We start from the raw sequence: 26,974 nt of genomic DNA, 5'->3' as shown, positions 1-26,974 counted from the left end.
CCACGAGTTTGAGGCTACAGTGAGCTATGATCATATCACTGTAATCCAGCATGGGCAACAGAGTGAGACCTTGTTTTTACAAAAGAAAAAGAAGACATAATGCTACCTGCACCTTGAACATCCTTTATTTTGAAGGTCAGAATGGTAGAAGTGATGTAAATAAGTTCTACAAAGGATATTTCTAAAATTAAGGAAAGTGATTCCATATGTAAATCTTTGCTCTATAATAAAAAAGAAAAACACCAAGGAAGTAAAAGGGGGGGGGCATAGTTTTCAAAGCCTGTAAAAGTATGTTGCATTAGTAACTCACTTTTGGCTTTGGCTTTATCAATGTGAAATGTTGTTAACCTGTGTTCTCCTTTTGTGAAACTCTGTGTTACTTGCATAATTCAGTCTCTAACTGCTTCTGGGCCTGTTATACATTATCCCCATGCAATAATATGGCATGAATTATGAAAGAGGACAGAGTAAATATTTTTGTCTTCTTGACATGTGACCTGTGTGACCAGTTTTGTTAGTTGAAATTAGTTTATAAAAACTAAATTATCTTTGTTCTACATTACAATCTTAGTATTATATGAATCCAGAAATATCCTTTTCATGTGCCAATAATGCTACAAGAAAATGTGAAAATAAGTTATTCTTTCTGCCAAAGATACTATATAGCTCTCAGGCATTTCTAACTTCCTTAAAAATAAAATATGGTTTCTAAACTGGAATGGAGAGAGAAGGGGCAGGTAAAATGGCTTACCACTCTATCAACACAGAGTAAAGCCCAACAATTAATGTGGCCTGCCTACTCAACGTACCACCTACACAGAGCTTCCGCCTATGCTAGTACTTCTCAAATATGAACAACCAAGGCTTGCCAGATATTAAGGAAAGAAACCCCAGCAAAATAATCCTAATCAAAGGGGATTATCAGATTATCGTGTTATATTAGGATAATGTTTTAATTATATGGCAGGCAATGTTCTAAGTGTTTTACGTTGATTAACCCAATGCTGACGGGAACCCAATGAGGTAGATACATCTATATTATGCCAGAGATGACACAGGAAATACAAATTAAATTCGCTATGGTCAAACAGCAACTAAGCAACAGAGCCAGGCCCCAGAGTCCACGCTTCTTAGCTTCTACAATACTCTACTGCTCAAACATGGGAAAGGGGAGATCAAAATGCACGGACTGCAGAAACAGAATGAAGGGAACAGAAGGAAACTTTATCAAAAAATTAGAATTATAATCATATCCTGAGAGATATAAGATACTGCATCTAGAGAATAAAATGATATGAAAAATGACCAATTTGAGAATAAGGAACTCTTGGGGGATAAATGAAATGAAAGCTAAAATACATATTCAATAAAATGATTTTAGATCGGGCACAGTGGCTCACACCTGTAATCCCAGCACTTTGGGAGGCAGAGGCAGGTGGTTCACCTGAGGTCAGGAGTTCAAGACCAGCCTGACCAACATGGTGAAACCCTGTCTCTACTAAAAATACAAAAATTAGCTGGGTGTGGTGGCGCATGCCCGTAATCCAAGCTACTTAGGAAGCTGAGGCAGAATCGCTGGAACCCGGGAAGTGGAGGTTGCAGTGAGCCGAGATTGTGTCACTGCACTCCAGCCTGAGCGATGGAGCGAGACTGTGTTTCAAAAAAAAAATAAAAATAAAAATAAATTTAAAAATCAAAGAAATCTCTCTCCCAAAAGTAGAACTGAAATACAACTTAGAAACAGTGCCTGTGAAATTCTAAAATTCTAAGGAGGAAATTCCTATCAGCCCAAATTAAAGGCAATTTCAGAAATGTAAGGAGATAAAAAGTTTACCTCTTATTTTCCCTTTCTTAGTAAGGTACCAAAAAATGGTATACAGCAAAAGAAGGCATATGCTAAGATGGGAAAATATGGGATTCTGGAAATAATGGCACCAACTTAGAAGGTCTAGAAAAAAAGAGACAGTTGTGTGGCGTAACTAGGTTGTAGGAGAAAAAGTATAAAGTGGGTAAGATGATAAAGCATCTGGAAAGAACTAAGAATACAGAAGGAAAATTAGGCAAGCAGAAGAATGTAAGGTGAAAGTTAACTGGAGGAAAAACCAAAAGCTGTACCACAAAGAAAATCACGGTGGCTCACGCCTGTAAAATATGGGCATTGAGCTTTACGGGGATTGATTGTAATATAACTACTTAGAAGGATGAGGCATAAGAAATGAGGGAGGTGTCAGTTAAACCATTTATCACAAAATGAAGGCAATTTGAACTCAATGTCTAAATTATCAATAGATAGCAATGCAAAGTAACTTCTCAATCTTTTAGTCTGGACTATTTAACCAAAGGTATGTGTTCTTTAATAATTTTTATTTAGTTTATTAAAAGAAATGTTTACAACATGACACCAACAGAAGGGATCAAAGTGTGTTGTGAAATTGTGAGTCTTCATTCCTTTTTCTTGGTTCTTTGTATTCAAAGATGCTGTTTAGTGCGTTCTGTTCTTCATCTTCTCTCTCGTTCGTTTTCCAGGTCTCTTCTACAGAAAAAGATATACCACATCTGGTCACATAGCAGCTTGCCTTCTGCCCCAGGTGAGGACGAACATAACTGAAGGGAGAGGGCAGGGTTGGGAGTGGGAGGGGAGGCTGAGCCTGCTCCTCACCCGGACACCTGGGCTCACTTACATTTGATCCTTTCTTGCCAGGCCTCTTGAGGCCTCTGCCATGAGCTGTCTTGGCTCGGAAGCTAGATACATCATCATAGCTCTCCCGAGTGTTCCACTTTGAGCCTTTCTTCTTTCCACCAAAACCAAACTTCTGGTTTTTATACCGTCGTTTAGCACTGGGCCTGGAAAAGAATGGTCCTAGACATCACCCACAGCACTGTAAACTCTCATGAATTTGATGGCCCAGCAATGCTCTCAGTTTCCTTTCTATAAGCAAAGCCCCTTAGGCACGTCTGTAACCCAGAATCTCATCCTTGGCCCCACAATCCTATGCTACAGCCTCTCTAGACAAACTCATCTAGCTCATCTATTTACAGTTCTGACCACCAGGGCAGGAAAATAAAGCAACAAGCAGGGAAGGCTCTACATGTATCATGTGGCTTCCTGCTGTCTTTAGAAACCTTTTTATTTTAGGCCAGGTGCGGTGGCTCACGCCTGTAATCCCAGCACTTTGGGAGGCTGAGACGGGTGGATCATGAGGTCAGGAGATCAAGACTATCCTGGCTAACACGGTGAAACCCCGTCTCTACTAAAAAAATACAAAAAATTAGCCGGGCGTGGTGGCGGGTGCCTGTAGTCCCAGCTACTCAGGAGGCTGAGGCAGGAGAATGGCGTGAACCCGGGAGGCGGAGCTTACAGTGAGCAAGATCACGCCACTGCACTCCAGCCTGGGTGGCGGAGCAAGACTCTGTCTCAAAAAAAAAAAAAAAAAAAAAAAAGCAAGCTTTCTATTTTAACCAAATCTTGTTAAATCACCCTCAGTTGTGTCTATTCCTCTCAAGGGTAAATACATGCAGTTCACATCCAAATCTAATGTTACATTTGTAACATTCAAATGTAATGAAATGAACACATTCAAATGTAAACATTCAAATGTAATTATAGGCATTCGAATAACATTCAAATGGAATAACATTCAAATGTAAAACTGGTCATCCAATAGGAATCTTGAATTCAGCATCTCCAAATTCATGTCATCTCCTGGACTGGCTCTACTTGCTGTACATATGCCCTCACTTGAGGCTGGCACTGCTCCCACCAACCCAGACACACAGGTCAAACATGTGAGAGTCAGCCTTGGTTCTTCTCTCACTCTTTATACCCAAGTCAATTACTAAGTCCTGCTCATTTCACCTCTTCAATGTTTCTTCAATCCATCTTCTCTTCTCCCTCAGTTGCCACTTTCAGATTATTATCATTTTCATCTGGACTTTTGCAATAGTCTCCTTGTCATTTTCTCAGCTTGCCTCAAGTCTGTCACCTATACAAAATCCACTGTAATCTTTTTAAAAACATGAATATAACCTGCTCATTATTATTAGTACAACCTACAACTTAGCCTCTCTACTGCCTTCTAGACAAAGCCCAAGCTCCTCAACAAGGCAAACCCACAGCCCAGGTCCCCCCAGCCACATCGCACCCCTCCTTGCTTTGCACTGTATTCCCAGTGACACCAAGGGCTTACTGTTCCTCACAAACCCCTAAGATTTCACATCTCGATGGCTTTGCTCTTTCAGGCTTTCACTTCTTCCCAAACCCAGCTTCTCTTCTATTCTCGTGGTTAATTCCTACTCATGCTTCAAGCAATGCTCAAGTCGAACCCTCCTCCAGAAACCCATCCCCAGACCCTGTCAGGTATTTATAAAAGCTGCCTCAGTACTAATCCCCAAATGCCTCTATCATAGCACTTACTATCTTACATGGAAATTATCATTTCCCCTAGGCCTGGTATCCAGGTATGCAAAAAAGTGGACTAGAAAGAACAATGAGAGCCCACATTCTCTCTTTTAATCTTCATACTATGAGGCAGACACTATTTCCTCAACTTAGCAGATGAGGCAATTAGCATTTAGAAAGGTATGGTAACTTGTTCAAAACTGCCCTCCTACTGAGTGGTAGAGTCGGGATCTGAACCCTAAGTCTGAACTCTCGACCATCACACTGTGTGATGAGGAATCAACTTTTACTCGGCATTCACTTAAAGGGTGCCACATACTTAAAAGTACCTTCTTGGGATGGGTGCAGTGGTTCACACCTATAATCCCAGCACTTTGGGAGGCTGAAGTGGGTGAATCACTTGAGGCCAGGAGTTCAAGACCAGCCTGGCCAACATGGCGAAACCCCACCTCTACTACATATACAAAAATTAGCTGGATGTGGTGGCGGACACCTGTAGTTCCAGTTACTCAGGAGGCTGAGGCACAAGAATCACTTGAACCCAGGTGGTGGAGGTTGCAGTGAGCCAAGACTGTACCACTGCACTGTAGCCTGGGTGACAGACTGAGACTCTGTCCAAAAACCACAAGTTTAAAAAGTGCCTTCTTTTACTCTTCAAAGACTGGCATGGCTAAAAGGGCCCATCACACAGTGCTAGGGGTCTCGGCCACAGGCAGCAGCTGCACTGTCTGGACTCTATGGCTGTGCTGGTGGAGGTGCTATGTCTGCCATCCTTGTGACCTGTGGCCCCATCACACCTCACGGGATCCAAAGACACCATGCCAAAACACTTCTCACCCCTTCTTCATCTGCTGGCCTTTGGCTCCTGCCTTCGTGCGCTGTGCCAGAGGCTTCTGATCTCCCTCAAGGAAATCCAGTTTATCGGAGAAGCCTGTAAGTGAAGAAGTAATTGTGATCAGCACCACTGTATTTTAAGAAGAAAAGTTTAAACCACCATATGAGGCTATTATTTGCTACACTGATTTTAACAGTCACATCCTGCTCTCCAACACCATTCCCAAAACCTAGGTCCACATCAACCAAGAAGGCTCCAAAGCACTAAGTGTCCAAATCAACTCTAAAGTACCTGCTACCCTTCTTCCCCTAGCAGAGAGATGTACCAACCTTTCTGATACTTCTTAATAGCATTCATCATATGTGCCTTCTCCTGCTGCCTCTTCTGAAGAACCTCCGTTTGCACCTGTGATATGAACACAAGGACTGTTAACAGCTATTCCATACCATTACTCCAGTATCTACATTGTCTTAAGAGCAACACCATGATTAATGCTGCTACCCTTTGACATTTACTATGTGCCAAAAACTGTGTTAGGGACTCTAAGTATATTCTCAGATCTAGGTATATTCTTCATAGATGAAGATATATCTGTCTCATAACAATGTAGTGAAGTTGAAATTTGTGTTATCCCCTAAACTGAAGCACAGAGAAGTTAACTTGCCCAAGTTGCATAGTGAAAAAGTGCACAGCTGAGATGACCCAGGCTGTTTGATTCCAAAGCCAGCACTCATCCTATTATACAATCCTGCCTACAAAACTGAAGCAAATCATGTTTAAGACTACATCAATTTTCACATCACATTTGGACAGATTATTTAACCCACTGTAACTAGGTATGAAAGTAACCAAAAGGAAGAGAAAAAAACAATGTCCCCAGGAAAAGAAAAGAAAAAAGTTTGAAGGATAAAAGGAGATACTTTATAATACTCTAACAGGGGTTTTCTCAATCTTGATACTGCTACAGTGTGGAGAGAATAATTCTTTGCTGGGGCGTAGGGGCCTGTCCTGCACTGTAGGATATTTAGCAGCACCCCTGCCCTCTACCTACTAGATGCCAGTAGTACCCTCCCTCCCAAATTTGACAACTAAAAATATCACCAGGCAGTCACAGAAAACTCCTAGGGAGCAAATTCACCCCAGTTGACAACCTCTTCCCCAATGTTTCCTTAAATTAGGAACAGTGAACTAAAAGGCCCAAGTGAGTTTGTCTTTGCTTTTGGTAATTTTCGTTATGTTAAATTACTTATTGGTGTCTTTGAGAGAATCTCAACCATCCACCTCCAGATCAAAGAAATAATAAATCCGCAGCAGGCCTTTTGTAGAGGACAGGATCCCAGCCTATTCTTACTCTGCTGAGAATGTATCAGTGAAACGACCCCAAATGTGGACAAGAGTCCTGCAACCCAGATCACAACTGCTTCTGTCCAAATGTTGACAAAGTCTTAACACCCACGCCAATCTTCCTCACATTCATGTCTTCCCACAATCCTAACTTTAAAACCCGTCATCTTCGTTCTTAGATGACCATGAAATAAAAAAGGAAAACCAAGAAAAGTTTCAGGGTATGCCTGATCTGGTGTTACATTAGAACTCAGACATTCACAGTTCAAACACACAGGCAATCTTTCAGATTGGACGACAATCATTAGGATAATTTCTTCAGGGACATGATTATCACATAGGCCAGTGAATCCCAAACCAGGATGCATTTCAGAATCACCTGGAAAGCTTTTGGAGAAGGGGGAAAACAGACACAGATTCCCGGGGATTCTGAAGTCTAGAATTCTGTTTTGAAAAACTTCCCCTGGTGATTTTGCTGAGGTCTGGTTTGGAAACCACTCATCTGGACCCAGTGTATAGATAATGAAAACTGAAGACCAGAGAGGTGACTGGCTCACCTGCAGTCACCATACTACTCCTGGGGAAGCATTCATGTCCAGGCAAGACTGTGCTCATGAATACCAGCACATACACTGAGAGATGGTAAACACACGATCAACACACAGCTCCATTCAGTTCAGGGGACCACGTCAGACCACGGCAATCTCATCTAACACACACACTCCGCCTCTTCCTGTTCCCTGCACACTTTCCTTCTCACCTTCTTCCCGTATTTCCTAAGTGCTCGCAGTTGTTTAGCCTTTTCAGACCTCTCCATGGCAGCCTGTTTAGTCTGCAGCTTCTGTCGAATCTACAACACAAAACGCTGTCAGTTTATGTTATTTGAATCTGGAATGACCACTACTTAGGATGCACTAGAGCAGGGAACAGATATTCCCTGTTCTTTAAACTATGCAACTTGTAAATCATCAATTCCAACCCCTGAGGACAATGGGGCCCACAGGCTGAGCACTTTACCAAAAGTGTCAGAGTGAAGCCAGAGATTGAAAGTCACCTTCCCAATTCCAGTGTGCTGTCTGTTTCATTTTACAAACTGCCTGTCTGAAGCCCAGGAAAGAAGACAAACTTCTCCCCATTGCTACTGTCAGTAGACTGAGGCTGGAAACCAGTATGCGGCCTCAGTGTCCTTTTCTAGTATACCACATACACAATAAAAATCCACGCAGATATCAGGTGCCTAGCCTTTTCAGTCAAACATACACATTTTAGTTAAAGGACGAGAAGTTGTCAGTGAGAACTTGTACAGAGTTCACAGTGAGAAGGTGAACTACTACCATGACAAAAGCTCCCTAAAATCCAGTTTGAGACCCCAGGGTACTATTTAAATATACTCATCCCTCAGTATCCATAGAGGATAAGTTCTAGGACCCACTACAGACATCAAAATCCACAGATGCTCAAGTCCCTTATATAAAAATGGTGTAGCGTTTGCATATAACCTACACTCGCCTCCAGTATAAAGTCAGGGGACCTCAACTCCTGGGCCACAGACTGCCATGAACCTGCTATGAATCTGTGGCCTGTTAGGAACCAGGCCGCACAGCAGGAAGTGAGTGGCAGGCAAGCGAGCGTTACCACCTGAGCTCCACCTCCTGTCAGATCAGCGGCTGCATTAAATTCTCATAGGAGCCCGAACTCTACTGTGAAAGCATGCAAAGGATTTAGGTTGTGTGCTCCTTATGAGAATCTAATGCCTGATGATCTGAGGTGGAACAGTTTCATCCCGGAACTATCCCCTCCCCCAGTTCATGAAAAAATTGTCATCCACGAAACCGGTCCCTGTTGCCAGACCACTGCTTTAAATAGTCTCTAGATTACTTATAATACTGAATTCAATGCTACGCATCATGTCATTCTCACAGATTCAATGTTCTCAGCACATGGCAAATTCAAGTTTTCTTTTTCCAACATTTTCAAATTTTTTTCTCAAATATTTTTGATCTGAGGTTGGCTGAATCCACAGATGCTGAACCCATGGCTATGGAGGGCTGAGTATATCTTGGTTACATGCTGGCAATCCCCTCCTTCAAAGTTAAATGAGGTCCAAGTTCTACCCAACTCTAAATTGTACTGTATCTGAACCATCTAAGAATCTCTCATTTTATAGAGGAGAAAACTGAGGCCCAGAGAAAAGTAATTGTCTACAAGTTCTAGCACTACCAGTGGCAAGGGCACAAGAATGCTGTCTTCTCTGCACACCATGCCATGACCAAGCCAGCTAGGAAATGCAATGGGCCATCTTCACCTCAAGGACTACACTTCTCACAGCACTGTTCCTCTCCTTAATTGCTGATTTTAGAAAAAATGTCATATGCATCTAATTGGTGGTAACTGGCATGACTCTGAAGTAGTCAATCTATGGAAGAGGTAATAATTGTCCTCTGACAACTGGCTCCCCATTATTGGGCTCACAGCTATCTTTCTAAGCCAGCTGAATATGCTTAAGTACAAAATTTTGGCTTTCCAGAGGAATATTTCTATTTCTTACCTTCTGCATCTGCAGATCAGACTTGGCCATTTCTGCAAAATAATCAGCGGGTCGCTTGGTAGGGACTTTGAGCTGATGGAGGCGGGGTAAGACTGCAAGCACTGCGGCCTGGGCTTGGCGGTAGCTGAGAATTGTGGGACAAAATGTGTAATGAGGTGAAGGAGAGAGGCCTTACGTTCCTTTTCACTGCCTCTCATGAGTTATCCAAGCTCAGAAGGACTCTCAAAATCTGACCTCCATTAGCAAGAACAAACAAAAACTGTCACCAAACCTCACTGATTTAGTATCTAAAAGAAATGTAGACATATACCAGTTTTTAAAAAGGGGAGGGGTATTGCTAAAAATAGTTTTAAGAGAATGACTACTCTAAAGGTACCCATTAACACAAACTAATTTCGATTATGGATTCTTACGTAATTACTAAAGCAATTCCACACAAGAACATCCCATAAGCAAGGTTTTTTTTGTTGTTTTTTTTTTTAACTGAAGCATGCACAAAAAGCTTTAACATGAATATTTCAAATTAGTCCCTAAACTGGACTTTGAATCGTGACTGTGGACCAAGGAGCTCTCCTCTCAAACAGCGAGAATCTCCTAGCTATTCTTAGTCAAAAGAAGCTGCTCTCCCTACCCCTAAGCTTATTCTGAGTGCAGGCTTACTAATTTCCCCTTTCCCACTCTCCTGCACAAGGATCCTCAACTTCTCCAACATTTGAAAACATACAAACTCATCTCTCGCTGGAAGTCGTCTTCTGGATCAACAGCTTTCTGGTCCTTGTTCTGAGGTGTTGGCGCCTCAGATCCACCGATTTCCGGCACCGGACCCAGTGTCACATCGAGTCTTTCAACCCATTCCAGATCCCGCTTGAATTCTGCCAAACATTGCTTCAGGCCATTCTAGGAAATCCAGACACTGAGCTCATAAGAAGGGGACTCTGAGTTTGCTCTTCCCAAGCACAGGCTGTTAGGCAAAGGGACAAAGCGCTAATCCCCAATACGCAGACAGGTAATAGACCCTCTTGGCAAGGCTCAGGGTGCATCTTTCCTGGGACAAGAATCGGTCTCCCAAGCCCAACAGCGGCTGGTGCGCATCCCAAGTCCGAGTACCCCCGACCCTGTGCCCGCGCTCACCGCGTCGTTCACGGCCTTCTTCGGCCCCTCTAGCACGACATTGAGGCCTGGCTTCAGAAGCCCTCGGGAAAACGCATCCTGCAACTGCAGGACACAATCACGGTCACTCCCAGGGGTGTAAGACCCCCTCTCCCATGCCCAGCCCCGCGAGCTCTGCTGAGACTTACCTCTCTGTCTGTGACAAGAGATTCATCGGATTCCGACTCCGAATCCGAGAGCGGAGGAGTGTCCATCTCGCCGCACGCACGTCCCACACCTACAAGAAGAAGCGGGGTATCCCGAGACCCAAGCGGCTAGCAGAGGGCGGCCCTGGCCGCCGCTGCCTGCCTTCAGCCCCCTAGTCCCGGGCCGTGGCTCCACGTGCCACAGAGTCGCACCAGGGCCAGCAACTCACAGCTACTGCTAAACTTTTGATTGGGCTTCCGCTTCCGGCGGCAAACCATACTTCCGGTTTATCGTTGCTATAGGAACCGCTACGGCGTTTGAAAGTGCCCGGGTTGCTTAGGATCCGCACAGGTAGTGCCTGTGGATACATGCGTGGTCTGCTGACCCAGAGAGAAGTGAAAGGTGGGAGCGGGTACCTGGGGGTCGCCAGAAGGAGCTGGTAGCAGTGAGGGTACAAAGGAAAAGGCAGAAAAAGGAGACGCGGGGATGCGGTGGCGCGCAGGAGGACCCCGGGGGAGGGGAAAGGGGAGGGGCAAGGAGCGGGGAGGGCGTGTCCTAGATGCTGGGCGGGGCGTGTCTGGGCCGGGGGCGGGGTCGGGGCGGAGCAGGGCAACGCTCTCCACTCTGAAACGCCGCCTTGGTGGTTCAGCAGAACTCTTTGGCGGGAGATCATGTCGGCCGTGGTAGCTCAGACGCTGCATGTTTTTGGTCTTCGATCCCACGTGGCCAACAATATCTTCTACTTCGATGAACAGATCATTATATTTCCTTCAGGAAATCACTGTGTGAAGTACAATGTGGATCAGAAATGGCAAAAATTCATTCCAGGTAAAAACCCTTTCCATCCTGACATACAGGAATGGTATGTGCCACATATAACCCCATAATCCCAGCATGATGATTGGAAAGAAAGATTTTGGCCAATTTGAATATATATGCAGTATTATAAAGGTAGAGGAAATAAATGGCGACTTGTATTATGAAACTAGATTAATCAGTCATGCATACGTAGTTAAAATCACATATAAAATGTTAATTTAAAAGTGCTTTTTTCACTGTAATTTCAGGAAAATATGTTAAGAATCCCTCTTTTGGTATCTTCAATATCATTGCCTTTGTCATTACCAGAGCCCCTTTTTGAGTTGTCTGACACAGTTTTCCTGAGCACGCCACCTTCATTACATCACCTTTTGAATCCATGTATGATGAAGACACTGTAAACTTTATCCCAAGTTGCAAATAACCATTTGTATAACATTACAGCCCTTATTTTTGTTCACAGTGGTCCTGTTGATGATATTCATGATTTCAACAACCGAATCCATTTTCCCATTTTTTGTTGCATTGACACCTTTTATTGTGACATAGACACACGAAAGAATGTACCCTACATATATGTAATATTTAAAGAATTACAATAGAATGTAGATCTGTGAACCCAGCCACCAGCATAGGAAATAGAATATTACCAATTCTAGGGCTTCTCCCTGTATTCCGTGTCCTGCTGCATCAGTTCAACATCATGCTTTTGAGATTCATGCATCTTGATACATATAACCAAGTTCATTGTATTGCTATGTAGTGTTCCATCATATGAATATAATGTCTCAAATATATGTATTCACTCTAGTGTTGAGGGACATTTGGGAAATAACAATCATATGCTATTACAGACTATACTACTATAAACATTCTTGCATGCGTATACATTCGTCTATTTGTGCAGATTCTCTAGGACACACGGCCAGGACTAAACTTACTGAGTAATATGATAGTACCAATTTACACTCCCACCAGGAGTGCATAAGAGTTCTCATTCCTCAACAACCCTGCCAACCCTTGGTATTGTCCAACTTCCTAATTTTTTGCTAATCTAGTAGTTGAGAAAAGGAATTGTGGTTTTCGTTTGCATTTTGCTATCGTTAATGATGATGAGTATCTGTTTACATGTTTATGGGCTGTTCCTATTTAGTCGTATGTTAAATGCCTTGTTCAAGTCTTTTACTTGTTTTTTATAGTTTGTTGTGCAGGAAATTTTTCGCAATTTTATTGTTTTACATGCACAATTTATTCTGTATACCAATAATTTATCAGATATATATATGTCTTGCAAATAATTTCTTCCAGTTTGGGGCATTTTTCTCCCACCTTACAGTATCTTTTGATGAACAAAAATTATTAGTTTTAATAAAGTCAGATTTATCAACCACATAATATTCTGTTGGAATAAACTATTAAATACAGTTGACTTTTATTTATTAATGTTTATTTCCAGCATATTTGCTAAATTATTAATTCTAATGATTTGTCTATAGATTATGCAGGGATTTCTATATAGACTATCATATTATCTACAAATAACGATGGTTTTCTTCCTTTTTCTTGTGCTACCTGTGCTGGTAAGCACCTCCAGACAGTGTTGAATACGGGTGATAAAAATGGACATCTGGCCGGGCGCGGTTGCTCACGCCTGTAATTCCAGCATTTTGGGAGGCCAAGGTGGGCAGATCACGAGGTCAAGAGATCAAGACCATCCTGGCCAATATAGTGAAACCCCATCTCTACTAAAAATACAAAAATCAGCTGGGCGTGGTGGCACGTGCCTATAGTCCCAGCTACTCGAGAGGCTGAAGCAGGAGAATTGCTTGAACCTGGGAGGCGGAGGTTGCAGGGAGCCGAGATCACGCCACTGTACTCCAGAGTAGGCAACCAAGCAAGACCTTGTCTCAAAACCAGAAATAAAAAAGATCATATGACTTTCCAATATTAATTAAATTATGGTTTTATACAGACAACATTAATTTATATTTGCTGTCATACTTACCAAACTCTTTGCCCACCGTCACTCTTTACAAATCAGATATTCCAGATGGGATCATTTTCCTTCTGCATTTACTGATAATGTGTTAATAAACTCTCCCAGTTTTTGTCTGAAAATGACTTTATTTTATCCTCACTTCTGAAAGATAGTTTCAACAGGTATGCAATTTTTATCAACACATTATAGATCGTATTCCATTGTGTTTTTTTGGCTTCTGTTTTGTTGCTGTGGTTAAGAAATTAGCTATCAGCATCGTCTTTCTGTAGATGATCTTTTTTTCTGGATGTTTAATGTCTGTCTGTGGTGTGTGTGTGTGTATATATATATCTATACACATACAGTATATACATATATATGTATAAAATACGCACCATGTATACACACACCATATACATATATGTACATGTATATACATCATATATACACGTATATATACGTATGTGTATGTGTATATATATACACACACACATAGATACACACGCACAGACATACAGTATAGTTTATATTTTCATTTTTTATCCTCTTAGGGATTCTTTGAGATTCCTGGATCTAAGGGCAGGTATCTTTTTTGTTCTGTTATCTCCTTCTGGAACTCCAAACCATCTTAACTCCATCCTCCACAGTTTTTTTCTTTTCTTTTCTTTTCTTTTCTTTTCCTTTTTTTAAGAAACCAGGTCTCACTCTGTTGCCCAGGCTAGAGTGCACTGGCACAATCATAGCTCACAGCAGTCTCAAACTCCTGGGTTCAGGCCATCCTCCCCACTTTAACCTCCTGAATAACTGGGAATACAGGCATGCACCACCTTGACCAGCTAATTTTTTTTATGTGGATGGGGTCTGGCTATGTTGCCCAGGCTGGTCTTGAACTCCTGGACTCAACCCATCCTCCCACCTCAGCCTTCCAAGTAGCTGGGATTACAGGTACAAGCCACCATACCATGTATATATGTATGTGTGTGTGTGTGTGTGTGTGTGTATATATATATATTTTTTTTTTTGAGACAGAGTTTCGCTTTTGTTGCCCAAGCTGGAGTGCAATAGCTCAATTTCGGCTCACCACAACCTCCACCTCCCAGGTTCAAGTGATTCTGCCTCAGCCTCCCGAGTAGCTGGGATTACAGGCATGGGCCACCATGCCCAGCTAATTTTGTATTTTTAGTAGAGACAGGGTTTCTCTATGTTGGTTAGGCTGGTTTCGAGCTCCCAACTTCAGGTGATACGCCCACCTCGGCCTCCCAGAATGCTGGGATTACAGGCGTATAAGCCACCATGCCTGGCCTGTAAATATATTTTTAAACATTTTTTAATGAAGGAGGGGGCCATGAAATCAAAAGTACCTAGAGCCCTCAAAAACCATAATGTGACCCTGATTGCATTTCCCAAATAAAGTATTTACACTTTAATCTTTGCCTGAGGCTCTGTTTTCTAGAGGATCACAGCCTTCATTTTCATTCTTATTACCTCATGGTTGTGAGATGAGAGCTCTATCTCCAGATATCACCTCTAGATTTCAGGAAAAAGGGGATAGAATGCATCTGTCTGGTTTTTAAGGAAGCACCAGCTTTATCATAAAGCCACTCTAGAAGACTTCTGCCTCCACCTCATGTCCAGAATGTCACACACGTCAGCTAACTGCAAGGGAGGCTAAGGAATCCAGTAGTTGGCATCCCAGCCTCTGGAGGAGAGGAGGAGTGATGAGCCAGCCACTCAGGGAATAAAGGCCTCTATGGTCTGACCCGATTCCACCCCTTTAGGCCCATCTTTGGTCACCCCATCTCACATGCAGTGCCCCAGCAAACCCACTGCTTGCAGTTCTCGCACTATGCCGTACACTTTGTCACATCCACCCCTTGTCTCAAGCTCTTACTGCCACCTGCCACCCAGCCCCCATCTCACCTCGCCCCTGCCCTCCTTCAGGAAACTTTCCCTGACTTCTCCTCCCACCTCATCCTCAGAGGTGCCTGCCCTAGTCAGTTTCTTTTGGGGACAGAGTCTCCCTGTCTCCCAGGCTGGAGTGCAGTGGCACCATCTCAGCTCACTGCAGTCTCCGCCTCCCAGGTTCAAGCAATTCTCCTGCCTCAGCCTCCTGAGTAGCTGGGATTACAGGTACCTGCCACCACACCCAGCTAATTTTTTTATTTTTAGTAGAGATGGGGTTTCACCATGTTGGGTGGGCTGGTCTCGAACTCTCCATCTCAAGTCATCTGCCTGCCTCGGCCCCCTGAAGTGCCAGGATTACAGGTGTGAGCCACCACGCCTGGCCCCTAGTCATTTTCATAATGCCCAAACACAGCTATGCCAAGGCCGCCTTTATTCTTTCTGTCCAGTGCCCACTACTGTGCCTGGTTCCTGTTGAATCCTGGTGAAAGTGTGATCTACCCTGATTATTTCCTTTTTCCTCTGTTTGCAGGCTCAGACAAGAGTCAGGGCATGTTGGCCTTGTCCATCAGTCCCAATCGGCGATATCTCGCTATCTCTGAGACTGTGCAAGAAAAACCTGCCATCACCATTTATGAATTGTCATCCATCCCTTGCCGGAAGCGCAAAGTTCTTAATAATTTTGACTTCCAAGTTCAGAAATTTATTAGCATGGCTTTTTCTCCAGACTCCAAATACCTGTTGGCTCAGACATCACCTCCAGAGTCAAATCTTGTCTACTGGCTGTGGGAAAAACAGAAAGTAATGGCCATTGTTAGAATCGACACTCAGAACAACCCTGTCTACCAGGTACCTAGTAGTGTGACAAGTATCGTGAAAATTATAAAAAATAGAACTACTTTTTATTGAGTGCTGTGTGCCACAGTTCTGATTTCCTCCATGCATTTTTATATTTAGTCTTACAACAACCATATAAGGTATGCACAATCATTATCCCCATTTTACAGATGAGAGAACTGAGGCTCCAAGAGGTTAGGTAATTCACCCAAGATCACAGAGGTAGTGAGTAGCAGAGCTAGGAGTTCCCCAGCTCCAGCTCCTATCTTCTTTACTTTGGCCCAGAACTGCTTTCTGGTCACAGGTTTAGCCCAGAAGTGGATTAATAAAACTTGCTTTCTCTCCCTGGTCCTAGCCTCTTTTTCCAGCAGCGTTGCCAGGCAGTAGGAAGATTTCCGAAATGTGATGTAAAGTGGTAGGTCTTTAGGAAGCTGTCGCTGAAGTTGCAGTTATGTAAGGAGCAGAACCTTCTATTGTGTCTTGAGGGCAAAAGGAAGAAGACCCCTCAGGAACCTGATTGATGGCTTAGGCAAGGGGTCCCAAGGAGGTTTGATATTGGTTCACTCACCCTAGTCTGGGATCTAGCACTCAATTCCACAAGTTCCATGACTCAGTTCTGTTCATGTTCAGGGATTCTAGCTAATCAGTGTCTCCGGCATAGACTCACTTATTCAACCCACAAGATGTTGATGTGTAAACCAGCATATTACAACCAGAACGCTCACATTATTTATCCAGTGTATTCTCTTCCTAGTAGTAGAGAAGTTGCGAGGTGAAATTATAATAGTAATCAGAAAGCTGCTGAGTGATTTTTCCAGAATCAGACCAAAGGCAGGTAGAACCAGAAGAGGATTTCAACCAGGCCACAGTGAGGCCTGATGAATCACCTCCTGCTCTGACTAAGTAGATTCAGCAACCATTTATTGGATGCCCATGATGAATCCAGCACTGGGAAAACAGATGAAAAAGTCACAGCCCTTCAAGTTGCTCACTATCTAGCCAGGACAGCAGGTTGACTGCCTATTACTACCTATTACAGGTAGTCCCCAACTTACTATGGTTAAACTTAAAATTTTCATCTTTACAATGGTACAAGAGTGATATGCACTCTGGAGAAAGAGGCCAAGTGATATACTTTCATGATGCTGGGCAGCAGCTGCAGCCACAGCCCCCAGTCAGCCACTCAATCACGAAGGTAACAACCAAGGTACTCTACAGTGTGGTGCTGTGTGGCCACATGGCTTTGCCCATTTTCAGCTTATGATGGGTTTATCAGGACATGATCCCATTGTAACTAGAGGAGCAGGTGTATATTGGGATAAGAGCTGTGGCTGAAGGATGTTCAGTTGGTAGGAGACCACATAGCATCCCCTGACATGTGATTTCTTTCCTCCTGGACAGGGCTATGTAAACCTATCAGACCCTCTTTTTCTGTGTTTCCAGCTGAGCTTTATTCCATTTTGTCGGCACTGGGTGTGGCTCTTGTCAAAAGCTGCACTTTCTGCTCTTTGGCCTTTGTAGATTTCCTAGTTTGACTCCTAGTTTGACTCATATCCCTATAAATATAATGGATAAATATAATGGATTATAGATGTGTCCCCTTATCAAATGCAGCATAAAATTACATGATTTTGTGATGTTTAGGAGATATTCTGAGCAGCCTGAAATAAATATTAACTTGTAAAATGGGAAATAATTCCATCAAGATTAGTTTCATAAATTTTTTTCTTCAATTCTCTCACATTTTACAGGTGAGCTTCAGTCCACAGGATAACACTCAGGTGTGTGTCACTGGAAATGGGATGTTTAAGCTTCTCCGTTTCACTGAGGGAACCCTGAAGCAAACCAATTTTCAGAGGGGAGAACCCCAAAACTATCTAGCCCACACCTGGGTGGCTGATGACAAGATTGTTGTTGGCACTGACACAGGCAAACTCTTCCTCTTTGAATCTGGAGATCAGCGTTGGGAGACCAGCATAATGGTCAAAGAACCCACCCGTGACTCAAAGAACCTGGATGTCATCCAGGAATCAGAGAGGTAATGGTGCTTCCTGGGCTGGCACTCCCACATTCATTGTACTAACAGCGTTATACAGAAGACAGCACTCTTTAGAAACCACTCATAACCCCTCTGCCATAAAAGTCAACTATGCCCATTTTCCCTCTTCTTCTCGAAGAGTTTTCATCTATATTTAAGCAGAAATTTAACAGTTATAACCATAGGCTAGCTACAGTTCTTTTTATTTTTTATACCTAACCTCATTTTATAAGCATTATAATATGGCTGGTCTTCAAAACTATAGTTTTAGAAACATATTTTACAGTGACTAATTTAATGAGTTGATTCATGTCCACCAAGCCCTTGCAGTATACAAAAGGCATCTCTTGCTAGATGCTGGGGATACAAGTCCTCACGGAACTTATAATTCAGCAGGAGGCGACAGACCAACAAATGCAAGGAAATGTTTTAGGTAAATCTGACAGAGGATGGGGTAAAGTGCAGTCTCAGGAAGGAGTGGTTATTGACCATGGTAAGAGAGATGCCACATTACCGCTGTGACAACCAGTAAAAATCATATCTCCTGTGGATTGGAATGTACCATTGCATGCACCAAACATTGCTTTAAACACTTCATAAATATTCCCATTTGATTCTTACCCTATATAGTTCATACTATTATCATGCCCATTTTGTAGACAAGGAAACTGAGGATCAAAGAGGTAATTGGCCTATCCAAGATTATTGCTCTGAGAAGTGGCAGGCTCAGGATTCAAACCCAGATCTCTCGGATGCCAGAACCTGGACCCTCAACCCCAATGACATCCTGTAGATTCTTCTTCCTCAATAACCTTCAATCCACCCATTTTTACTACCATCCCCCCATGCCAATGGCATATCCTCCTTTTTTTTTTTTTTTTCTTTTTTTTTTTTTGTAATTAGGAGCTTCCTAAAAAGTCCCCATAACCTTCTCCAGGAGCTGCGTTCACAGTCCTTAAGCTCTGGGGTCCAGGCCTCCCAGAAAAAAGCCCAGACTCGTTGGCTTGGCCCAAGCATACCTGCGGCTCTCTTCCTCTACAACCCTTGCCTCTGTCTACTCCATACGCCCCGAGTACTCGCTTGCTTCTGGGCTTGGCCATGTGCAGTTTGTGTACAGTTCCCAAGCCAAAGGGCAGTATTTGGCTATGGAAAAGGGGATCATTGGGTGGTTTCTGTCACACCCAATGACAGCCTTCTTTCTCCTCCCCAGCAGAATTCCATCTCCTCAAGATTGTCTCTGTAAATTGTATATGCTGTTTTTTTGTTTCCAGCCTGATCGAATTTCCACCAATCAGTTCTCCACTCCCTTCCTATGAACAGATGGTGGCGGCCAGTAGCCACAGTCAGCTGTCCATGCCCCAGGTGTTTGCCATTGCAGCCTATTCAAAGGGATTTGCCTGTTCTGCTGGGCCAGGGAGAGTTCTGCTGTTTGAGAAAATGGAAGAAAAGGATTTTTACCGTGAGAGCAGAGAAATCAGGGTAAGGAGGAAAAAAGAAAGAAGCAAAACGGGTCCTATTGGCATTTGTTCCCCAGCAGCAGTTTTCTGAGAAGGCATCTGATGGGGAGGGATAGGGCAGGATTGCTGAGCAGAAATGGTGAAATGGTGACTTGAGATATCTGTCCTGAGAGAGGTTTTAGGATGAGGTGAACAGAGTTAGTTTAAAAATAGGAAAATCGACCAGCATATTGGCTTATGTCTATAATCCCAGCACTTTGGGAGGCCAAGGCGGGTGGGTCTCTTGAACTCAGGAGTTCTAGAACAGCCTGGGCAACATGGTGAAACCCCACCTCTACAAAAAAAAAAAAAAAAATTATGAGGTCGGGAGTTTGAGACCAGCCTGGACGACATGGTGAAACCCTATCTGTGCTAAAAATACAAAAATTAGCCAGGCGTGGCAGTGTGTGCCTATTGTCCCAGCTACTTGGGAGGCTGAGGCAGGAGAATAGCTTGAATCTGGGAGGCAGAGGTTGCAGTGAGCCAGGATCATGCCACTGCACTCTAGCCTGGGTGACAGATTGAAACTCTCTCTCAAAAAAAAAAAAAAAAAGGTAAACAGGCATGGTGGCATGTGTCTGTAATTCCAGCTAGAATTGCTTGAATCCAGGCAGCAGAGGTTGCAGAGAGCCAAGATTATACCACTGCACTCCAGCCTGGGCGACAGAGCAAGACTCTGTCTCAAAAAAAAAGAAAAAAAAAAAAATTGCCAGGTGTGGTGGTGTGCACCTGTAGTCCCAGTTACTTGGGAGGCTGAGGTGAGAGGATGGTTTGAGCCTGGCAGGTGGAAGTTGCATTGAGCCAAGATCAAGCCACTGTATTCCAGTCTGGGTGACAGAGCCAGACCCTCTCTCAAAAAAAACAAACAAAGAATAGGGGGATCCCAGGAAGCAGCCTGGTCTGGGAGTCTGTAAGCTAAAGTCATCCAAGAAAACTCTGAAAGCCTAAGGCCCACTGACAAGCTGGGGACATTACTGATAGCTGTTTTGCATCTTGAGCAGATTCCTGTGGACCCGCAGAGCAATGATCCAAGTCAGTCTGACAAACAGGACGTTCTCTGCCTATGCTTCAGCCCCTCAGAGGAAACTCTGGTTGCCAGCACCAGTAAGAACCAACTCTACAGCATCACCATGTCCCTGACAGAAATCAGCAAGGTGAGTCTTCCCAGCAATGGTCCTTCCAGACCAGGACCCGTGTGCCTGGCTGGGGGACTGGTCACCATGTGGGCAAATTTTAATCCAAATAAGTTAGCATAAACTCATGCATCCCCTTCACACAGAGCAAAACAAAATTCTAATTTTAAGATGTTCACATAGAAGCATGCTGATAGACTCAGTGGGACTGTGATTGCTCCAGTAACTTTGGAAGACACATTGGCATTGTCTCAGATTTAAATCCCACATATCCTTTTACCCAGAAATTGCATTTTAAGGCATTTAATCTATTGCTATATTTGCTCATGTACACAAATGTGTATATATAAAAATGTTTCTTTTTCCTTTTTACTGTTTTGGAATAACAAAGAAAGCTGGTATAAATACACTGCAGACATTACAATAAGAAAAGCACTATTAAAGACAGAGATCATATTGTACTTAAAATGGCTCAGTACCAATAAGATACTACAATTTTAAGTCTGTATGTACCTAATACCATAGATTCAAAATATATAAAGCGAAACTGGACAGAACAACAAGGAAAATAAACCATCTACAATCACAGTAGAAGATTTAACATATCTTTCTCAGTAATGGTGCTTTTTTTTTTATAACAGCTTAATTGAGTTATGATTCACATACAAATTGCCTATTCAAAGTATACAATTCAGTTGTTTTTAGTATATTCAAAGAGTTATGCAACCATTTATCATAGACAGCCTTCAGACATTTTTATCACCTCAAAAAACTAAAAAGCCATACCCTTTAGCTATTATTATTCCTCCATCCTCCCAATTATCACCCGTCCCCACCCCAGCCCTAGGCCACCGCTTACCTACTTTATGTCTCTATATATAGAATTGCCGGGACATTATTCTGGACATTTCATACAAATGGAATCATAAAACGTGGACTTTTATGACTGGCTTCTTTGACTTAGCATAATGGGTTTTGTTGTTGTTTTGACACAGGGTCTCGCTCTGTTGCCCAGGTGGGAGTACAGTAGTGCAATCATGGCTCACTGCAGCCTTGACCTCCTGGGCTCAAGCAATCTTCCCACCTCAGCCTCCCAAGTAGTTAGGACTACAGGTACACACCACCACATCCAGCTAGCTTTTGTGTTTTTAGTAGAGACAGGGTTTTGCCACGTTGCCCAGGCTGGTCTTGAGCTCCTGAGCTTAAGCAGTCCACCCACCTTGTCCTCCCAAAGTGTTGGGATTACAGGAGTGAGCGTCCACACATGGCCAGTTTTCAGTGTTCATCCACGTTGTAGCATGTATCAGTACTTAATTCCTTTTTTATGGCCAAATAATATTTAATTATGTGGATATACTACATTTTATTCACCAAATTTGTATATTTGGATTGTTTCTACCTTTTGGCTTTTATGAATAATGCAACTAGTTTTTATATGGATGGGTTTTCATTTCTCTTCCTAGAAGTGGATTTGCTGAGTCATATGGTAACTTTATGTTCAATTATTTGAGGAACTGTCATACTGTTTTCCAAAGTGACTGGACCATTTTATATTCCCATAAGCAGTATATGAGCATTCTGATTTCTCTATATCCTTGCCAAAACTTGTTATTATCTTTTTTATTATAGCCATCTTAGTGGGTAAGAAGTGGTATCTCATTGTGGTTTTGATTTGCATTTACCTGATGATTAATGATGAACATCTTTTCATGAACATCTTTTCAAAAATTTGTAATTCTTCTTTGAAGAAATGTCTATTCAGATTTTTTGCCCATTTAAAAATTTGAGTCATATGTCTTTTTATTATTGAGTTGTAACAGTTATATATATATTCTAGATATAAGTCCTTTATCAGATATGTGATTTGCAAATACTATGTCCCATTCTGTGGGTTGTCTTTTCACTTTTTTGATGTTGTCCTTTGATGAACAGTTTTCAATTTTGATGAAATCGAAATCGAATTTATCTATTTTTCTTTTGTTGGTTGTGCTTTTCATGTTATATTTAAGAAGCCAATGCGTGAGGTCATGAAGATTTACCCCTATATTTCTTCTAAGAGTTTCATAGTGCTAGCTCTTGCATCCAGGTCTTTAATCCATTTTGAATTCATTTGTGTATATGGGATGGTATAGGGGTCCAACTTCATTCTTTGGCATGTAGACATCCAGTTGTCACAGCGTCATTTGTTGAAAAGGTTAGTCTTTCTCCATTGAGTAGTCTTGGCATCTTGTTGGAAATCAGTTGACACATGGGTTTGTTTCAGGACTCCCAATTCTGTTCCGTTGATCTAGCTGTCTGTCTTTATGCCAGTACCACACTGTCTTGATTACTGCTGCTTTGTAGCAAGTTTTAAAATTGGGAATTGTGAATCTTGCAACTTTAGTCTTCTTTATCAAGATTGTTTTGGGTAGTCTGTGTCCCTTGCAATTCTATATGGATTTTACAGTCAGCTTTTCAATTTCTACAAGAAGCCATCTGGGATCCTCATAGGGACTGCACTGAATTTATAGATCAATGTGAGTACTGTTGCCATCTTAACAGTATTAAGCCTTCCAATTCTTGAGCATGAGATATTTTCCATTTATTTAGGTTGTCTTTAATTTGTTTCAAAAATGTTTTATAGTTTTCAGAATATAACTTTTGCACTTCTTTTGTTAAATATTTCTGAAAAAATTTCTTCTTTTTGATGCTATTGTAAATTGAATTATTTTCTTAACTTCATTTTTGGATTGTTCATTCCAAGTGTATAGAAATACAATTAATTTTTGCATACTGATCTTGTCTCCTGCAACCTTGCCAAACTCACTTATTAGTTCCAATAGTTTTTGTATTGGGTTACTCTGGCATTGCTATAAACGAATACCTGAGACTGAGTAATTTATAAAGAAAGAAAGTTTAATTGGCTCATGGTTCTGCAGGGTGTACAGGAAGCGTGATGCTGGCATCTGCTTCTGGTAAGGGTTCAAAAAGCTTACAATCGTGGTGGAAGATGAAGGGGTAGTAGGCGCATCACATGGTGAGAGCAGGAGCAAGAGAGGGAGGTGAGAGATGCCACACACTGTTAAACAACCAGATCTCTCATGAACTCACTCATCACCAAGGGGATGTCACTAAACCATTCATGAGGGATATGCCCCAATGATCCAAGCACCTCCCGCCAGGTCCCACCTTCAACACTGGGGATTACATTTCAACATGAGATTTGGAGGAGACAAATATCCAAATTTTATCAGTGTTTTTAGTGAATTCCTTAGGATTTTCTATATATAAGATCATGACATCTGCAATAGAGGTAGTTTTAGCCTTCCTTTCCAAACTGTGAATGCCTGTAACTTATTTTCCTTGCCTAATTGCCATGGCTAGAACCTCTAGTCTCATGTCAAACATAAGGGATGGGAGCAGATCCTTGTCTTATTCCTAATCCTAGGGAGAAAGCATCCAGTCTTTTTTTTTTTTTTTTTTTTTTTGTGAAGGAGTCTCACTCTGTCATCCAGGCTTGAGTGCAGTGGTGTGATCTCAGCTCACTGCAAGCTCTGCCAGGTTCACGCCATTCTCTTGCCTCAGCCTCCCAAGTAGCTGGCATTACAGGCACCCACCACCATGCCCAGCTAATTTTTTGTATTTTTAGTAGAGAAGGGGTTTCACTGTGTTAGCCAGGATAGTCTCAATCTCCTGACCTCGTAATCCACCCACCTCAGCCTCCCAAAGTGCTGGGATTACAGGCGTGAGCCACCACGCCCGGCTGCATCCAGTCTTTAACGATTAAGTTTGATACTGTCTGTAGGTTTTTTTGAAGATACTGTTTATCACGCTGAAAAAGTTCCCTTCTATTCCTAGTTTGTTGAATGTTTTTATCATGAATGGTTGTTGGATTTTGTCAGATTTTTTTCTCTGTATCTATTGAGATGATTGTGTGAGTTTTTGTTTTTACTCTATTAATATAGTATATTATACTAAGTGATTTTCAGATGTTAAACCGCCCTTGCATTCCTGGGATAAAATCCACTTGGCCATAGTATATAGTCATTTTCACGTTAGAATATTCAATTTACTAGTATTTTGTTGAGGATTTTTGTATCTATAAGAAATAGTGATCTATAGTTTTCTTGCAATGTCTTTGACTGCTATTGTATCAGGGCCTCATAGAATGAGTTGGGAAGTGTTCCAGCCTCTTCTGATTTTTTGAAGTGTTTGTGAAGAATTGGTATTAATTCTTCTTTAAGTGTTTGGTAGAATTCACCAGTGAAGTCATCTGGGCCTGGGCTTTTCTTTGTGGGAAGTTTCTTTTTCTAATGAATCTCATTACCTATTTTCATCTATTTAGATTGTCTATTTCTTCTTGAGCCAGTTTCATTTTTTGTATCATTCTAGGGATTTGTATATTTAAGTTGTCTAATTTAGTCACATATAATTGTTCCTAGTATTCCTTTATGATCCTTTTTATTTCTGTAAGCTTAATAGTAATATTCCCTCTTTCATTTCTGATTACATTAATATGATTTTCCTTCCCTCTGTCCCCTCCCCTCCTTTTTTTTTTTTTTTCTGGTCTCTTTAAAGAATCAGCTTTCTGTTTCGTTGATTTTTCTCTATTGCTTTGCTATTCTCTATTTCATTAATGTTCACTCTAATCTTTACTGTTTCCTTCCTTTGGCTTGCTTTAGGTTTAGGTTGCTCTTTTTTTTTTTTTTTCCCAGCGCCTTAAGGTGGAAGATTAGGTTATTTATTTGAGATCTTTCTTTTTTGAAAGTGTAGGTATTTGCAGCCAGAAAAAATTCCTCTTAATATTGCTTACCATAAATTTTGGTATGTTATGTCTTTATTTTCGTTCATCTTGAATATTTTGGAATTTCTCTTTTGATTTCTTTTTGATCCATTGGTTTTAGGAATGTGTTGTTAAATTTCTGCTTATTTGTGAGTTTCTCAGTTAATTTCTGTTTCTGTTATTAATTATTAATTTAATTCCACTGTGCTTAGAGAATATATTTTGTATTATTTCTGTTCTTTTACATTTATTAAGGTTTGTTTGGCCGGGCACGGTGGCTCAAGCCTGTAATCCCAGCACTTTGGGAGGCCGAGACGGGCGGATCACGAGGTCAGGAGATCAAGACCATCCTGGCTAACACGGTGAAACCCCATCTCTACTAAAAAATACAAAAAACTAGCCGGGCGAGGTGGCGGGTGCCTGTAGTCCCAGCTACTCAGGAGGCTGAGGGAGGAGAATGGCGTAAACCCGGGAGGCGGAGCTTGCAGTGAGCTGAGATCCGGCCACTGCACTCCAGCCTGGGCGACAGAGCGAGACTCCATCTCAAAAAAAAAAAAAAGAAAAAAAAGGTTTGTTTTTGGTCTGGCGTATAATCTATTTTGGAGACTGCTCTTTATGCACTTGAGAAGAATGTACATTCTGTTATTATTGAGTTGGGTGTTCTATATACGTTTGTTAGGTCCGATTGGTTTTTAGTGTTGTTCGAGTCTTCTGTTTCTTGTTATCTTCTGCCTGTTTGTCTTGATTGTTTTTGAAAGTGGTGTATTGCATGGGCAGCTGTGATGGCTCATGCCTGTAATCCCAGCACTTTGGGAGGCCGAGGTCGGCGGAACACCTGAGGTCAGGAGTTCACAGCCAGCCTGACCAACATGGAGAAATCCCGTCTCTACTAAAAAAAATACAAAATTAGCCAGGCTTGGTGGTACATGTCTGTAATTGGGAGGCTGAGGCAGGAGAATCACTTGAACCTGGGAGGCAGAGGTTGCAGTGAACCGAGATCATGCCATTGCACTCCATCCTGGGCAATGAGAGTGAAACTCCATCTCAAAAAAAAAAAAAAAAAAAAGGCCAGGTGTGGTGGCTCACACCTGTAATCCCAGCACTTTGGGAGGCTGAGGCAGGCGGATCATCTAAGGTCGGGAGGTCGAGAACAGCCTGACCAACATGGTGAAACCCTGTCTCTACTAAAAATACAAAAAAATTAGCTGGGAGTGGTGGCACATGCCTGTAATCCCAGCTACTCGGGAGGCTAGGGCAGGAGAATTGCTGGAACACGGGAGGCAGAGGTTGTGGTGAGCCGAGATCGTGCCATTGCACTCCAGCCTGAGCAGCAAGAGCAAAACTCCATCTCAAAAAAAAAAAAAAAAAAAAAAACAAAGTGGTATATTGCAATCTTCAACTCTTATTGTTGAGCTATTTTCCTCTTCATTCTTGACAATTTTTACTTTATGCATTTGGGTGCTCTATTTTTATATACACATATCTTTACAATTAATATATTTTCCTGATGGGTTGACGATTTTTGCATTATAAAATATGTCTCTATTTCTAGTAACATTTTCTATTTTGAAGCCTATTTTGCCTGAT

At 42.1% G+C, this 26,974-nt stretch overlaps 2 protein-coding genes and 1 long non-coding RNA gene across 4 annotated transcripts in view; 1 reads left to right on the top strand and 2 right to left on the bottom strand.

The window, feature by feature from the left end:
- Window positions 1-2,345: 2,345 nt before the first annotated feature.
- EBNA1BP2 (EBNA1 binding protein 2) lies at window positions 2,346-10,940 on the bottom strand. Its single transcript, XM_005543689.5, is given in 11 exon segments — window positions 2,346-2,533; window positions 2,682-2,844; window positions 5,237-5,330; window positions 5,564-5,639; window positions 7,339-7,428; window positions 9,127-9,250; window positions 9,851-10,023; window positions 10,258-10,341; window positions 10,425-10,513; window positions 10,652-10,678; window positions 10,681-10,940. Coding segments are annotated over 11 exon segments (1,083 nt in total). The 5' UTR covers window positions 10,793-10,940; the 3' UTR covers window positions 2,346-2,482.
- Window positions 10,941-11,036: 96 nt separating this feature from the next.
- Window positions 11,037-26,974, top strand: part of CFAP57 (cilia and flagella associated protein 57) — a 76,124-nt gene continuing 60,186 nt past the window's right edge. For both annotated transcript variants that reach the window (XM_015437254.4, XM_074010001.1), the window contains exons 1-5: window positions 11,037-11,250; window positions 15,654-15,970; window positions 17,710-17,996; window positions 19,268-19,475; window positions 20,494-20,646. In XM_015437254.4, the coding sequence (XP_015292740.1) occupies window positions 11,094-11,250; window positions 15,654-15,970; window positions 17,710-17,996; window positions 19,268-19,475; window positions 20,494-20,646 (1,122 nt within the window). In that variant the 5' untranslated portion in view covers window positions 11,037-11,093. The remainder of the gene's footprint in view (window positions 11,251-15,653; window positions 15,971-17,709; window positions 17,997-19,267; window positions 19,476-20,493; window positions 20,647-26,974) is intronic.
- The window catches only part of LOC141408220 (uncharacterized), an 86,193-nt gene continuing 74,854 nt past the window's right edge, over window positions 15,636-26,974 (bottom strand). The window contains exon 5 of the long non-coding RNA XR_012421447.1: window positions 15,636-15,904. This is a non-coding gene — a long non-coding RNA (uncharacterized lncRNA). The remainder of the gene's footprint in view (window positions 15,905-26,974) is intronic.

This window comes from Macaca fascicularis, chromosome 1, assembly GCF_037993035.2.
Source record: "Macaca fascicularis isolate 582-1 chromosome 1, T2T-MFA8v1.1".
In the NCBI taxonomy this organism is placed as follows: domain Eukaryota; kingdom Metazoa; phylum Chordata; class Mammalia; order Primates; family Cercopithecidae; genus Macaca; species Macaca fascicularis.
The sequence above is the reverse complement of the archived record's forward strand: the minus strand, read 5'-3'. Positions and strand labels throughout refer to the sequence as shown.